General features: G+C 41.1%; 2 protein-coding genes and 1 long non-coding RNA gene across 3 annotated transcripts in view; 2 read left to right on the forward strand and 1 right to left on the reverse strand.

The window, feature by feature from the left end:
* Positions 1–681: 681 nt before the first annotated feature.
* LOC103459912 (dynein light chain Tctex-type 1) lies at positions 682–3,251 on the forward strand. Its single transcript, XM_008401854.2, has 5 exons — positions 682–844; positions 1,728–1,769; positions 1,859–1,982; positions 2,085–2,162; positions 2,640–3,251. Exons 1-5 carry the CDS (start codon positions 806–808, stop codon positions 2,708–2,710), a joined length of 354 nt encoding a protein of 117 aa, XP_008400076.1. The 5' UTR covers positions 682–805; the 3' UTR covers positions 2,711–3,251.
* Positions 3,252–3,365: 114 nt separating this feature from the next.
* On the reverse strand, positions 3,366–11,701 carry xk (X-linked Kx blood group (McLeod syndrome)). The gene is made up of 3 exons (XM_008401821.2): positions 11,298–11,701; positions 5,490–5,752; positions 3,366–5,158 (listed from the first exon to the last, which is right to left on the reverse strand). The coding sequence occupies exons 1-3, from the start codon at positions 11,540–11,542 to the stop codon at positions 4,233–4,235; spliced, it is 1,434 nt and encodes a 477-aa protein (XP_008400043.1). The 5' UTR covers positions 11,543–11,701; the 3' UTR covers positions 3,366–4,232.
* A 143-nt stretch (positions 11,702–11,844) lies between these two features.
* Positions 11,845–13,795, forward strand: part of LOC103459898 (uncharacterized) — a 4,746-nt gene continuing 2,795 nt past the window's right edge. The window contains exon 1 of the long non-coding RNA XR_532826.2: positions 11,845–12,794. This is a non-coding gene — a long non-coding RNA (uncharacterized LOC103459898). The remainder of the gene's footprint in view (positions 12,795–13,795) is intronic.

A 13,795-nucleotide genomic window follows, 5' to 3' on the forward strand; every position in this document is an offset into this window, starting at 1 on the left:
GATAGATAGATAGATAGATAGATAGATAGATAGATAGATAGATAGATAGATAGATAGATAGATAGATAGATAGATAGATAGATAGATAGATAGATGTAAAAGACACTCAGCTTACGTTTATAGTGCCAATTGGTAGAAAATTGTCAAAGAAAGCCTATTCAGTCAATAATACCTTTGCAGCAATATCTAACACGATGCAAGCACTGTGACAGTGGAGAAGGCCATTTCTCTCATCTTGTATATGTGCTCAACAAAGGACTATTCTATTATTCTATTCTATTCTATTTCTAGCTATAAGAGATATTTCAGAACAAACTGAGACACTTTAAATGAAACGTTTATTTAAGAAAAAAACGGAAGGAGAAAATTAAAATTAAAGACACCGAAACAGATCTTGATGCTTCATTTCCAATACTAGCTATTAAAATGTCTGTCTCCAAAGGATCCTAAGGTATCGGAGCAATTATAAAATGATTGCATGCGATATAGATTTTGAACCTTCCCTTAAGAAGGTGGTCATTTGTTCAGACTCCAAAGTAAGAATCCAGAACTGCAAATTAAACTAACTGATATATTACAAACTTTTTTTCCCCCTACCAGAGTCTCATTCCACTGAAAAAAAAAAAGACATAACGGAGTTTACGAATCACTCAAACCTAAATAGCGAACCGCTCACTCATAATTCAGCCTGTAGGCGGCGCCAACACTCGGTGTAAACCTCTCATAGAGAAGAAGAAGCGCTTCAACAGGAAAAACAGCAATCACCAGGGATCATCACAAAGAGAAGAGACGGGCGGTGTTTTGTATGCTGACAGGGATGGAGGAGTACACCTCTGGGGATGATGTGAAGTTATTTATTCTTATACATTTATAAAAAGCTCTACGGTTTTAAATCCGTGTCCGTTTGTCAAAGCAGTTAGCCGTTAGCGCAGTCAGTTAGCTGATGGGTGTGGTTGCTCTCAGCATCATTTTTCTTTGTTTAACATCTGTGATATAAAAAAAAGACACAATGCCAGGTGTACTAACTGAGGGGTCATATATATACTGCAACATGATTTAATTCAATAAACTATAGGGTAATGTATAACTAAACTGAAAAAAATTACTTGATCTTGCACTTATACTCAGAACAAGACGAATGCAAGAGTTATTTCTGTGCCTTTTTGGCCTCTTAACGGTGTCAAATCAGAGTTTATGGTTGATCTGTGCTTGAATAATTAAAAAATAAGTAAAGTTATGAACTAAAATGTCTCCTTAAATAATATCCTTTACTAGTGTAGGATAAGATTCAGCTCTAACATGGGTTTTTAAACTGAGCTGACCAATGTTTTGCTAAATTTAAAGCCAACTTAACCTTTGTGTTGTGTCAAAATCATAGTAGTGAATGAATCTGGAAATATTTTTATTTATTTTAGATCATTTTAACATGTAAAGCTGTTTATAAACCTTGTAGATTATTTCTATGGGTCAAGTTATTAAAGATTGTCAGTCTGCTCTTTCTCTTCTACAAAGTCTAAATGTTAATGTAGCAAAGAGAAAATAAATTCCATATAAACTGAATTAACTGTACTGTATATTGCTGCTTTTTGACTTTGTTGCAGTGATAGTCATTATAGTTATGACATTCAACCTATACTACTAAATATATTTAAAAAGAGTGGTTTGCTGTTCTGTAAAAACAACTTCATGTTTCCTTCCATTGCGTTTCTTTCAAAACAATCCTGCAGGGCAACTTCAACACTGACGAGACGAGCATCTTGGTGAAGGAGGTAAGATTTTACACCTTAAAATTATGAGTAGCAAACTTCATTCGAATGCAGTGCATGCGAAAATCCCCCTGGTTGTCGCTTTGCCTCAGTGTATCGAAGGAGTGATCGGTGGAACAGACTATAACCACAACAAAGTGAACCAGTGGACCGCCAACATTGTTGAGCATTCGCTGACTCACCTGGTGAAGCAGGGTCGCCCCTTCAAATACATCGGTGAGCCACCATTTGCATCATTCACATGTGATGACGTAGAAAGCTTGCACTTGGTGAAATACATAAAGTGTAATATGTCTAATGCTGTTTGTTGTGATTCAGTGAATTGTACCATCATGCAGAAGAGCGGTGCAGGTCTCCACACAGCCAACTCCTGCTACTGGGACACCACTACAGACGGTAGGAGGCAGTAGAGCTGGGTTGTGTGGCACTGAGTGCTAAAAGCACCTGCTGATGGTTTTATTTGAATATCTTTAAAATCATAGACTAAAAGCAATATTTTGGAAACTCATTCCAAAGTATTAAGTTAACATTTATTTCAATTGAAAGGTGCGCCATGAGAATTAAGAAAGAATGCTAAATTTGTACGGTTCATGATCAGTAACAAGTTCTTAAGGGTGGAAGTCAACCAGTCATGTTCAAACAAGCTGCTCTTTTCTCTTTTTTTGATTTCATCTCAAACTGTATAATTTGAAACAAGCTGCATCAAAGAAACACATTGTTTCACAAACCTCTTGCGTTGATTGCACTTTGACTGCTTGGTTAACGTTCCCAATTTCTGTAGCCATCTAAGCTGTTGATTCTGTCTGAAGGCTACATTTTTGGAGTTAAAATGCGATATATTCCATGAAGCAGCTGGTTTTCTTACATTTTCAGGAAGCTGCACGGTCCGGTGGGAGAACCGCACCATCTACTGTGTGGTCAGTGTGTTTGCTGTGGCGATGTGACAGCGGCGCCGAGCTGTAGACGCTCTCCCTCCAAGCGCCGTCAGCTCCGAAACAGAGATCAAAGCGACGCCAGGTCCAGAGACGAAATCCTCCCGAGACTCGATTTCTGCCCTCGGGCAGCTCTGCGTATGTGAACTGGTGTCCGTGTGGATGAAGGTTATTTTCAGAAAACCGGACTGGTAGAACCCATCGTCAGTCAAAATAAATGACAGTCTGCAACACTAATTGGTCTCAATCCTCTTTGCAATAGTTGTTCTTATTTATACTTAGAAATTGCTAAATCTCATGATACCTCATTGAACATTAAAAGGTTAGAATACATTTCCTGATTTTGCACAACGCAAAATCAGGTGTAGAAGAAAAAAAGCCTCGTTTTTGTAAGTGTTAATTTACTATAAAGTGTTTTCTATTAGTTTATATTGAGGTTATTTGTTCTGTGCATGTAGTTCAGAGGTCTTTTCTCATTTTCTGGGTTAAATTCCTTGAATGCAGCTTCAAAACTATTGATGTTCAGTAAATAAATGTCATTGTCCATATTTTACAAGTGTGTGTACGTTGTTTCTTTTAAAGCAAAAAAAATTTATATATTTGCAGTTTGAGTAATTGGCCACTAGATGTCAACACAGCACAGCATAAAAACAAAACGGGCGCAGTCTTCACATATAAATCTAGATTTATTTTTAACTAGGCATTTATCTTTTGCAACACTTTGTGTCTCAGAATGTTTTATTTTTTTGGCATTAAAGGCTGCGCATTTGTACGAACAGAAGCATTCTGCCAATTCCTCTGCAGACACTGTGCAAAGACACTGATTCTCTCAAATGTAAAGTTACATTTAAGATTGAAAACAAGCAACTTTTTAGTGGTTTTTCTCCTTTACGGTTAAGTCTATTTTGTGCACTCTGAATATCCAAAGTGATGAGACAAAGCATTTCATGTCACTATGGCTCCTCGACTGTTGAGTAAAAAGACATTTTCTTATGTAAACGTGCAAAATACATATTGATGCTTCTTGGAAATGCCTGTGCTTTACAGTAGTATGTGAAGTGGATCAAACATCTCGTCGTCAAGCATGAGCACATCACAGAAGCAGTGTGTGATAACCGTAAAGCTATTATTGGAGGAGTAAAAAAAAAAAAAGAAAAAAAGAAGCTGATTGCTTGCAGCCATAAAACTGGCGAGTTTTCTTCTTAAAAGCTGTTGCACCTCTTCTGAGGTCGGACATCTGCATGCATCCATGCCAAAAACGGGACACTAATACAATCAGATTAAATGTGTTGGCTCTAGGTTATCCCTACACAGCATGGCCTAAAGGCTGCAGGGAGGAAGGTGCTGGCTGGAAATATGAGCGATCATCATATCTGTTTGTAGCCACAATGAATCTATAATTGTCTTGTTTTTTTTTTAAAGCAGACATTGAAATATGAGATAAGAGGACTGTAAGACCAACAGAGGGACACGTGTGGCACTTTAAAGGTTATGAAAAGTCTGCTGATTGGCACATCGGGACCGCTGTGACGCTTCAGACGTTGCAGGACATACTGTGGTTTACATCCCCGTTGACTCCACCTTTGACGCTGTTTTCCACATTAGGAACGTCGTAGATCGTATCATTGAGAACATCGTACGTGGTGTCGTTTGGCACGTCGTCTGCGCTGTCGCTGGATGTGTCGGGAACTCGGTCGTTGGACGGGTCTTGGTGGACGGATGTCTCCAGTGCCGCCCTCCCCGTCGGCCTGCTGTGAGGGGAAGCAGAGGTGCACAAGACGCAGAGGAAGGACGAGCAATCCCAGAGGCCCTGCGTCATGCTGGAGGAGAAGAGCCTCCGGCACGGATGGCAGAACTGGTAGAAGACCAGCATGAAGAAGACAGCCATGGCGTAGGCCAGCAGCAGCTGCAGCACCAGCAGAGGCGCGAAGATGAACTCGTAGAAGTCCGTTTTGTACATGTGCCACAGCAGGAGCAGCGAGGCGTTCTCCACAAATCGCACCATGTAGTACACGGCCATGCGATACCAGTTCTGGGACTTGTTGATGAGGTCCGGGTCGTTCAGCTTCACCTGCACTGCCGACCAGCAGAACATGTTGATGCCCGCGTAGAGAAACGTCAGCAGGCACAGCACAATGGTGGTCCCCACCCTGGTGAGGGTCTTCTCTATGTTCTCAGGGAACGGTGAGTGACTATACCAGAAGAGGATCCAGGGGTAGAAGAAGAACACCGAAAAGTTCAGGAAAACCACAGGCAGGACCCAGAGCTGCAGGACGGAGCTGAACAGCACCAGGACTACCACGCGCGTGGCGATCTCGAAGCCTCTCCACAGGAAGATGCAGAGGTAAGCCATGGGCCGGATGTCCACCTCGTAGTCATCGTATTTGAGCTTAATGGCCAGGATGTTGCAGCGCAGCGCTCCGTACACGATGGACAGAAGGGAGATCACCATCAGTGTGCCTGACAGAGAGCGGGAGAAAAAAAGAAGAAGGTCAAATCTGTTAAAAGTGTAGGACTCAACGTCAGAAACATAAAATGCAACAGCATAAGGGACAAAGCATCATGTACAGTTTGCGTCTGAACACTGTGAGTTACAGTCGGACTCGCTGAGCTCTTCACCTGAGAGGCATTTAAGAGAGAAAAGCAGCATTTTCCTCATCTGTACCAGTGGGGTTGTTGCATAACTCCACTTGGACTCAACATCCAGCTCAGCCCACACTGTAGCGCGCTTGTGACAGACTTGCACTAATTCCTYCCCCACGCACCTCCTCCTCCTCCTCCTCTTCCTCACCTCTTCCGATGGACACCTCCTGCTGCAGCACGCAGATGTAGAGCTGCAGGGTGAGCTGCGGAGCCGATCCCAGGAAGGCCTGGATCACGGAGGTGCGGGAGAACGCGGCTCGGTGTGTGAACAGCTTCCCCTCGGCCTGACCCACCTGCCGCTCCACTTCCTCTGACTGACCCTCGCGGGGCATCTGCTTCTTCCTAGTGATGCTGACATAGGGCTCCTCCACCTGGCCCACGCTGCCGTAGATGCAGAACGCCTCCAGACACCTGGAGCAGCAGAGAGCAGAGGCAACGACAAACTAATACTGAATTACTCAGTCTGTTGCACATCATTCCTGACTATAAAAATTACTTGGCTTCTGCTGTATGCATTGTCAACTGTGAAACCTTTTGTAGAAAAAAAAAAGATGTTCCTCAGGTATGAAGCTTCCCTTCAGATGAAGAGAAGGGAGATTGTTTGGTTATTGAAGCTGTGAACACTTGATAAACCATTAATAGACTGGAATTATGTTCCTTCTGCTGAGGAGAAAATTCCCTTGAAATAGGTGTTTCAATGAGAATATCCCTAAACACACCAGTCAGTCAGCAAGCAGCATCCTGGTTTCACACCAGTAAGATTTATGTTACAGAGCGGTCCATCGAATCTCTTCGAAATCCTGTGAGGTCCTGGGTTGAAATCACTCCCCAACAGAAGTGATTTGACTTTTGGCAGCACAGACGTGAAGCAGTTTTGAGAAACTGCTTCATATTTAGTTCAGTGATTCTAATATTTAGAATCACTGAACTAAATATTAGTTCAGTGATTCATTGGAAGCTAAATATTCAGGCAAGTTTGCATTCAGAAAGTAAAGGTTTGTTTTTGGAGAAAACATTGGCTGCTTCATAGCTGCTAGATATTTTTTTTCCTCACTTTCACTTCTGAGAATTTATCCTGCATCGATTACGTTTTATTTTCGGATTACGCGTATTCTTATTTCTACAACATTTTCTTCTCTGACTTAGTTCATTCAGATTATCTGCAGCATCTTGTGCACAAGAATGGTGAATGAAGGACGTCTTTGGCAGCCGGTTTCAGATTTTCACCTTTACCTGGGCATTTCTGTGTAGCGTTTGCATTTAAAGGGTGAAACAGAAGCTGTAAGTGACCAATTAATGATCCTGCAACCAAGTAATCATGTTTGAAAATTGTCCTATAGCTCAATTATGACTACTTATTAATGGTTTAGAAAGCATCGATAGCTTGAACAATAATAATTCTCAAACCGTTTAAACTGATGTTGAATTTTGTTCTGCCTTATCTTACACTACACATATTTTATGAGAAAATAACTACATTTATATTTATAAGACTTTCTTCAAGCAGTATTTATTTTTTATTTATCATACGATAAATTGATCTGCTATTGTTGTAGCAGGCTTATCCGTTTCAGTGTTAAATTATTCACCTACGATTTACACGTGGTTTCAAATTTACAATGTATTTTTAGGAGTTTACAGAACACTTTGAGATCGATCAATACTTTTTTTAATCAATCACAAATTGTAACATTGGCCAGAGTTGATAATATTTTTTACTTACATTTAATAATTTAGTCATTTACATTTTTTATGATGAATATATACATTGCAGCTTCTACTATTATCGTACACCAACAGTGTGGATTAGTGTTTCACCACAGCAGACACAGTGAAACGCTGCAGCACTGAGATGCTGCAGAAGCTCAATAAGCCCGAGGTAACTTTACCGCCAGGGTCATTTACATCAGCTTTTACTAGTTTGTCATTATGGAGGTCAAAAGAGCCATCACTGTCAGGGAGAGTCAGTAATTTTCCAATCCAATACTAAAGACTCTGAAGAGCAGACCGTGGGCAAACGAGCTGAGGGTCGAGTGGCGCTGATCAGCGGCCAGTTAAACAGAAAACGACGTCAGGATTGAAGCCAGAGGTCTGCAGAGAGACCAAATGTTTATCTGTTCAAAAACACGGCGTGAAAATCAGACACACGACTGGAGCGCTTAAAGCATTCAGGCTGGAAGAGAGTTTTTAACATGTTGTAGTTCTACAAGGGTTCCATACATTCATTTAAAAAAAAAAAAATCAGATTCAACATTACAAGCACTAAGTGCGTCACAATCATTATAAAATATAAAATGTTCCAAGTTTCTCAAGACTGTAAGGAAGTTAGTTATACAGCAGGAAGGTACTGAACACAATGAAGAAAGGAAGTACATGAGGGAGAAATAAGAAAGGACCCAAGCATGTCACAATAAAAAATAAATCAATTAATCGCATGATAAATTAAAGAAAGCTGTTTTCATAATTTATTGTTTTTCTCTTTCTCCCAAAAACTGGCTGACAAAATTCTTCAGTCTGGTGTTTTGGTCTCAACCAGCCCTTTTTTGAAGGAACAGTTTTGTTTACAGAGACTTCATAATTCATTTTAATTGGGGTTTTTTGTTATTTTATTTATTTTGGATATTTAAAATATCTTCCATTTCCAATGTTAAATATTTGTTAGAATTTAAAGCTTGTTGATCTTTAACAATGTGTACATTATCATGCCGTTACCTGTCAATTGAAAACCGTCTCAAAACAACATTATTATCGTTTATCGCAATAACTTCTGGGACAAGTTATCACGAAACTTGTTATTCTGACCGGCCTAAGAGGAACTTGCACTGTCACGTATCCGAACTGATGTGGAGAAAGACGTGGTCCGTCAGATATTCTCATGACCCGAATCTGACTTTAAAAATATATTTTGGTCAGGATCAAGATTACAGTCGACTCAAAGTCACTTTGCTGTAAATGCTATAAATACAGCTATAGTTGAGAAGGTGATCTTCTGGTGCAACTTTTGTCCCTCCGCTCACTTTCCTTACCAACTTCCTTTAAATGTGGACTTTGTGCTTAAAAACAGATTAAAACTCCAGGAGGAAAAATGTAAACAGATTGCGAACCTCGCATTGAAATGATTTTACCCGACTTCTGCATTTTTTGCTTCATGCAAATGAACTTAAGTTCATTTTTTGCATGAAGCATCTAAAAAGAGGAAATTAGCATTTGTGAAGAAAGAAAACTAGTTATAAACAATTTACAGAACAGAGAAGACCGTTTTACGACTCCAGCCCAACAACCGTCAGTGTCACAGCTGCAGTGACGGAGTTAAAATGGTGAAGATAATTTCAGCCTTGTCGTGTCTGGATAAGACAAGAAAATGCCGCTTTGGCCGTTTGCAGCAGAGATAGACATTCCCCTCTCAGCTTGTGCTGTCGGTGATAAGCAGCCTGCAGTGACGCGCGCTATTCTTAGAACCGCGTGCTTCAAGCAGGGAAGATGTAAATGTCTGAAGAGTAATGATTCAATGAGCTCTGGAGGGGACAGAGACTGCTACTGGGAAACAACGAGAGAGGAAAGCAGGTCGTCACCGAGTCATCAACACAACCGTCTCGGTTGAGGCGCCATCACACGGCGAGTTTCTCCACATAAACCCCACAAATACCTCAGGGGGTTTGACTGCAAACAGCGTCAGCTTCAGAGCTGCTGTACAAATGTAATTTAGGGCTCTACAGCTCTCGGATGTTCATAACTCAGTTTTAAGAGTACACCACAATAATTAGGAAGACCTGGAAAAACTAATATTTCTCCTCATTCTCCATTATCTGCCCAACATTAAAATCTTTAAGGCATCGTCTGTACAAACACAGGTATGTCATAAAACAAACATTTTCAGAAGAGGCTGCACTCCTGGTAAATGGGAGAGGGTTTTCTATTACGAAATGCTCTTTTCAAAAATGAACATTTTAAAAAAGCAGAAGCTAAACGTTTACTTAAAAAGCTTCTGCTCCATTAGGTACGCTTCTTTTAGGTTACATTTTTATGCACATTCAATTTTCATTTGTGTACAATTTGTGGCAATAATGTCTACATTTAGCCTGTTTTATAACTTTGCAAAGTTGGTTTCTTTACTGCATCACATTCGCTGTCTAGTGTTCACCACAGGAAACACAACATAGATAAAGATCACAAGTCAGAGTGGGTTGGTATAATAACCAACCCACTACAGTAAAACTGCCCCCCCCCCTTACTGAAAAATAAAAAACTAAAAAAACAAACATGTGCCTTAAGAATGATTGGTGTTCTACACAAGTTTATTGTACCCAACATGACTGTGAAACATCTACAACTTGATGCATTATCCTAGAAAAAGTGCAGTAGCCTTCTTTCAGCTGATCAGTTGTGCATAGTAACAAGTGGGGGAGGGGCAGTATTGTTTTATATTTCATGGTTACGACTGTTCTCTTTCTCTGTAAATTTAGAAAACTAATCAACAAATAGAGGATAAAACACTACTTCTTTGGGAACAGTTAAAGCCCCAGAATGAGTTAAATCATTAATTAAAATAGAATCCAACAAAATGTAAATTAGCATTTTAAAGACGGTTAAGAAGAGTTGGAAAGCTGGAAAACTTTGCAGATGAATGGGTTACTTTTTAAACTCATAATATGTAGCAAGTTTAGAATTTGGAGCAATTCAGGTTGTTACAAAAAGTCGTAACCTTTCATCTTCTCAACATTTTGTCACGTTACATCACTAACTTTCATGTTTTTCATGAGAATCTCATGCAATAGACCAACATAAAGGAACCCACAATTGGGAAGTAAAGTTATGCGTGGTTTTACAAATAAAGATCTCAAACCTGTGGTCTGTATTGTGTAGCTTTTGTAATATTTTCCCAAGATTTGAACAGTTCACAATTTATAATAGTTATATTGCAGTTTTTTAACACTGTAAAGTTCTGTGTAACGTCTGTTCTACACAGAACCTTTTGTTTTGTGTAGAACAAAAGGTGGTTCTCCACAGTATGAACTCATTTGGGGACTAAATACAACACTTTTCGATTTTTAAGTGTGAAAACAAAATGAAAAGCCATGCTGTAGATTTGTTTTCTTTTACAGTTGATGACTGTTTAGTGTCGGCATACTACATGAAATCCCACAAAAATCCAATCTTGTTTGTACCATTAAAAATGTGAAAAGGTCTTAGTTTTAAAAGCGACCGAAGATGATTAAACACAGATAACCAAAGCAGATGCAAAATACTTTCAGTGGCTCTGCAAATCAGCCACTAAGTCAGCTGTCACAGTGCAGCCTAGATATTAGAGTGGTGAGTCGGTTTTACACCAAAGTAGATCTACTGCTGTTTGCACATTGATCACAGAGTGTGTGTGTGTGTGTGTGTGGGGGGGGGGGGGGGGGGGGTGCGTGCGAACAACAGGGAGGTTTTTTACTAAACGCAAGATTAGTCTCATGTTCCTGTAACCAGATGGTCCAGTCAGACCGCAGAGATGCAGGTTTGGTTTAATGGTTCCTTCATCGTTGCTGTGCTGCGTGGTGCTGAATTTATCTATTTCCAGACATGAATCAGACACCGAGTGGGCGATTCTGATGAAGGTGTGAAGACTTGGCTGTCAAATGTCACGGGAAATGTGGAACTTATCGATGGCTCTATTGATCAGATGTTAACTTCCGAGCTAAATGACACTCGCATGCATCACACTGCATCAGCATGAGGACGACCAGACAAAAGCAGAGAGAGGATGCAAACAACATGTGCGCAGAGCATTTTCAGCAACTAGCAGGTTAGAGACGATTCAAACACACACACACACACACACACACACACACACACACACCCCCACACACACACACACACACACACACACCACTGATGGGGACATGTCCCCGTCTGACACGGCGCACAGCTGGAGGAACCCACTGCATCTCCACAGACAAAACACACCAGCTCTGACCTGACAATGGGACCGAGCTGCAGGATGTGCAGCAGCAGGACGAGGGGTCTGTCTCTGCTCAGGTCCCGGTGGATGAAGGTGAGGGTCAGCTGCACCAGGACGGACGGGATGAGCGTGAAGAGGAGGGTGAGCCCCTGCCAGATCTGGTCTCCGGCGGAGCGGTACGTGGTGCTGAGGTACAGCGCTGCCGTGGTCTCGGCCGTGAACAGAGACACCGACACAAAGATGGAGCTGGGGAAGCGCATCCTCACTCACTCCACTCCGCCATCCGGGGGGATGCGGCGCGATGCTTCGCCCCGGGTCCTCGCGTCCATTACGGGAACCACCGAGCAGTGCGGACGGCGTCGAGCCACCATACGGGCACGCCGCCTCAGCAGCTGCTAATCAGCGAACTGAGGAGGGAGAGGCGTCCTCAGCCAAGGCTATTCTACAGAGTTGCGGCAGGGGGCGCTGGGTGACACCGAGGTTGATGCGATGACATGCAGCGACGTAGTCTGCTTTTTAACAACTCGAGCAAATTAATTGATTTTGGTAATTAGGTTGAAATAGTGAAGATGATGTAGTAGACGCATTATTCAGAGCTATACTGACTTACAGAGCGTGAAAACCAATAACCCAGATTATAAAAAATAAATAAATACATAAAACCAGTAAAAGAGCAGTTTTGTCGCAGAAATATTTACTTTCTGATTAGTATGAGGCATGAAGGCGTGATCAGCTGATGCTGAACCCCATCAGCATCTCTTTAATTACGACCTTCAGCTCTTCTGAATCTTTGGATCTTGGTGTCTCTGCTTTTGCCAAAGATTATCTGAGGTATTTGGTCAGGCCCAGTGGCGTTTCTAGCCGTTTCAGGGGTCCTTTAGCAGCCCTAAATATAGACATAACGTCTATGCCCCTAAACATTATGTATATGCCCCGAAAACTGTCTCACCACCCCTGAATCGAGTTGCCACCCATCCCGTAAAATACGGAGTCGTCCCATATTTAGCCGTTAAATGTATTGAACCGATCCATAATTGTCCGATAGACTCGCCTATCATACACATATCAACACTAAGTTTAACAATAATGACCAAAATAAAACACAGGAAATATTAAGGTCAGCTAAATTCTAGTGGCGGGAGCTAAAGGACCCCCTGAACGCACCGCACCAACGCTGAACGTCACGGTTGCCTAGAGACGGACACTAGACGCTATCCACCCGCGCGGTGAGCGGCTATCCACTCACGTATTTTGAAAACGTCGTCTACCCGATTCCATGTCCTTAGAAGCAAAAACGCTTTCAAAAATACAGACGTGAGTGAAAAGACGCGCATTATAAGCTGAACAGTTTTAGTTAGGAAGGATACGGTGTAAACAGATCGACAAAAAAATGTGTCCGTCGTGACGCAGTGTGCTGCTGTATGATAGAATTAATCAGGAGAGGAACTGCAGTCCCGTTAGAACCAGATATCAGCGACTCTTCATCCTCAATCATCTCCTGAGGCTGATATGGTACAGAACATTTTTGCTATGATTGGTTCGGTTCTTCAAATGTCTGGAAATGCATAGTTTTGAGTAGATTTTATTTTTAATTTCCGGGGGAGCAGACCCCACTAGGACTGTGTCACTCCACAGCTGCTTGTCTCTGTTAGCAGATGTTGGCAGGTATGATGTAGTCTTGAGATTCAGCTTCAAACAGAGTATATACAGAGTATATATAATCCCAGTTAAACGACGTTTAACTGAAGTCCTAAAGGGGTGCGGGTTTTAATGTTTTTATCTTGTTTTTATCTCTTTCTCACTGTTTATTTAATGTCACATGCTGTTTTTATTTTAATTATGTAAAGCACTTTGAAATGCCTTGCTGCTGAAATGTGCTATACAAATAAAATTTGATTTGATTTTGATTTGATATACAGCTCTGGAAAAAAATGAAAGTTTCTCTGATTTTACTCTTTATATGTTTGAGTAAAATGAACATTGTTCTTTTATTCTATGAATTGCTGACAACATGTCTCTTAATTTTGTTTGTGAATGTTTGTAAATAAGCAGTTAGATTTAGAAAACCACACCAGCGAATATCTTCTCATGGGTCTTAGCCCTGCTGGGGGCTAAGCACCCCTAAAGGTCAGATCCTAGAATCGCCCCTGGTCAGGCCAGTTTTGTTGGCCAATCAACTACACTGAAACTATGTAGTCAGTAAACCATCCAGGTGGTGGGAACATTTACCTGTTCAGTTTCGTCATTAAGTGTCTCATCATGTCCTTGGCCTCTCTGTGTTTGGTGGTTCTTGATGCTTTGACTCCTGCTTTACTCAACTCCTTGTCAACTTTTTATTGATCTGACTCTGTGAATATGTATTAGTAATAGCTTTATATCTTAGGCCCTCTGTGGAAGTTGTTAGTACTGATAAATTTAATGGAAAAAACAATTTTTTAAATATATATATATATATAGGATTACTTGAGTAGTAGCATTCCAACAGATCCATGTTTTCATCTCTCGCCCATTTC

Source organism: Poecilia reticulata, linkage group LG2 (assembly GCF_000633615.1).
Source record: "Poecilia reticulata strain Guanapo linkage group LG2, Guppy_female_1.0+MT, whole genome shotgun sequence".
NCBI classification, from domain to species: Eukaryota; Metazoa; Chordata; class Actinopteri; order Cyprinodontiformes; family Poeciliidae; genus Poecilia; species Poecilia reticulata.

Excerpts from the sequence above, each read along its gene's own strand:
- LOC103459912 (XM_008401854.2), top strand. The coding sequence starts at position 806 with ATGCTGACAGGGATGGAGGAGTACACCTCTGGGGATGAT. Across the intron at positions 1,983-2,084 it reads TCGCCCCTTCAAATACATCG|TGAATTGTACCATCATGCAG; the intron begins GTGAGCCACCAT and ends GTTGTGATTCAG. Across the intron at positions 2,163-2,639 it reads CTGGGACACCACTACAGACG|GAAGCTGCACGGTCCGGTGG; the intron begins GTAGGAGGCAGT and ends TTACATTTTCAG.
- xk (XM_008401821.2), bottom strand. The coding sequence starts at position 11,542 with ATGCGCTTCCCCAGCTCCATCTTTGTGTCGGTGTCTCTGTTCACGGCC. Across the intron at positions 5,753-11,297 it reads CAGCTCGGTCCCATTGTCAG|GTGTCTGGAGGCGTTCTGCA; the intron begins GTCAGAGCTGGT and ends CTGCTGCTCCAG. Across the intron at positions 5,159-5,489 it reads GGAGGTGTCCATCGGAAGAG|GCACACTGATGGTGATCTCC; the intron begins GTGAGGAAGAGG and ends GCTCTCTGTCAG.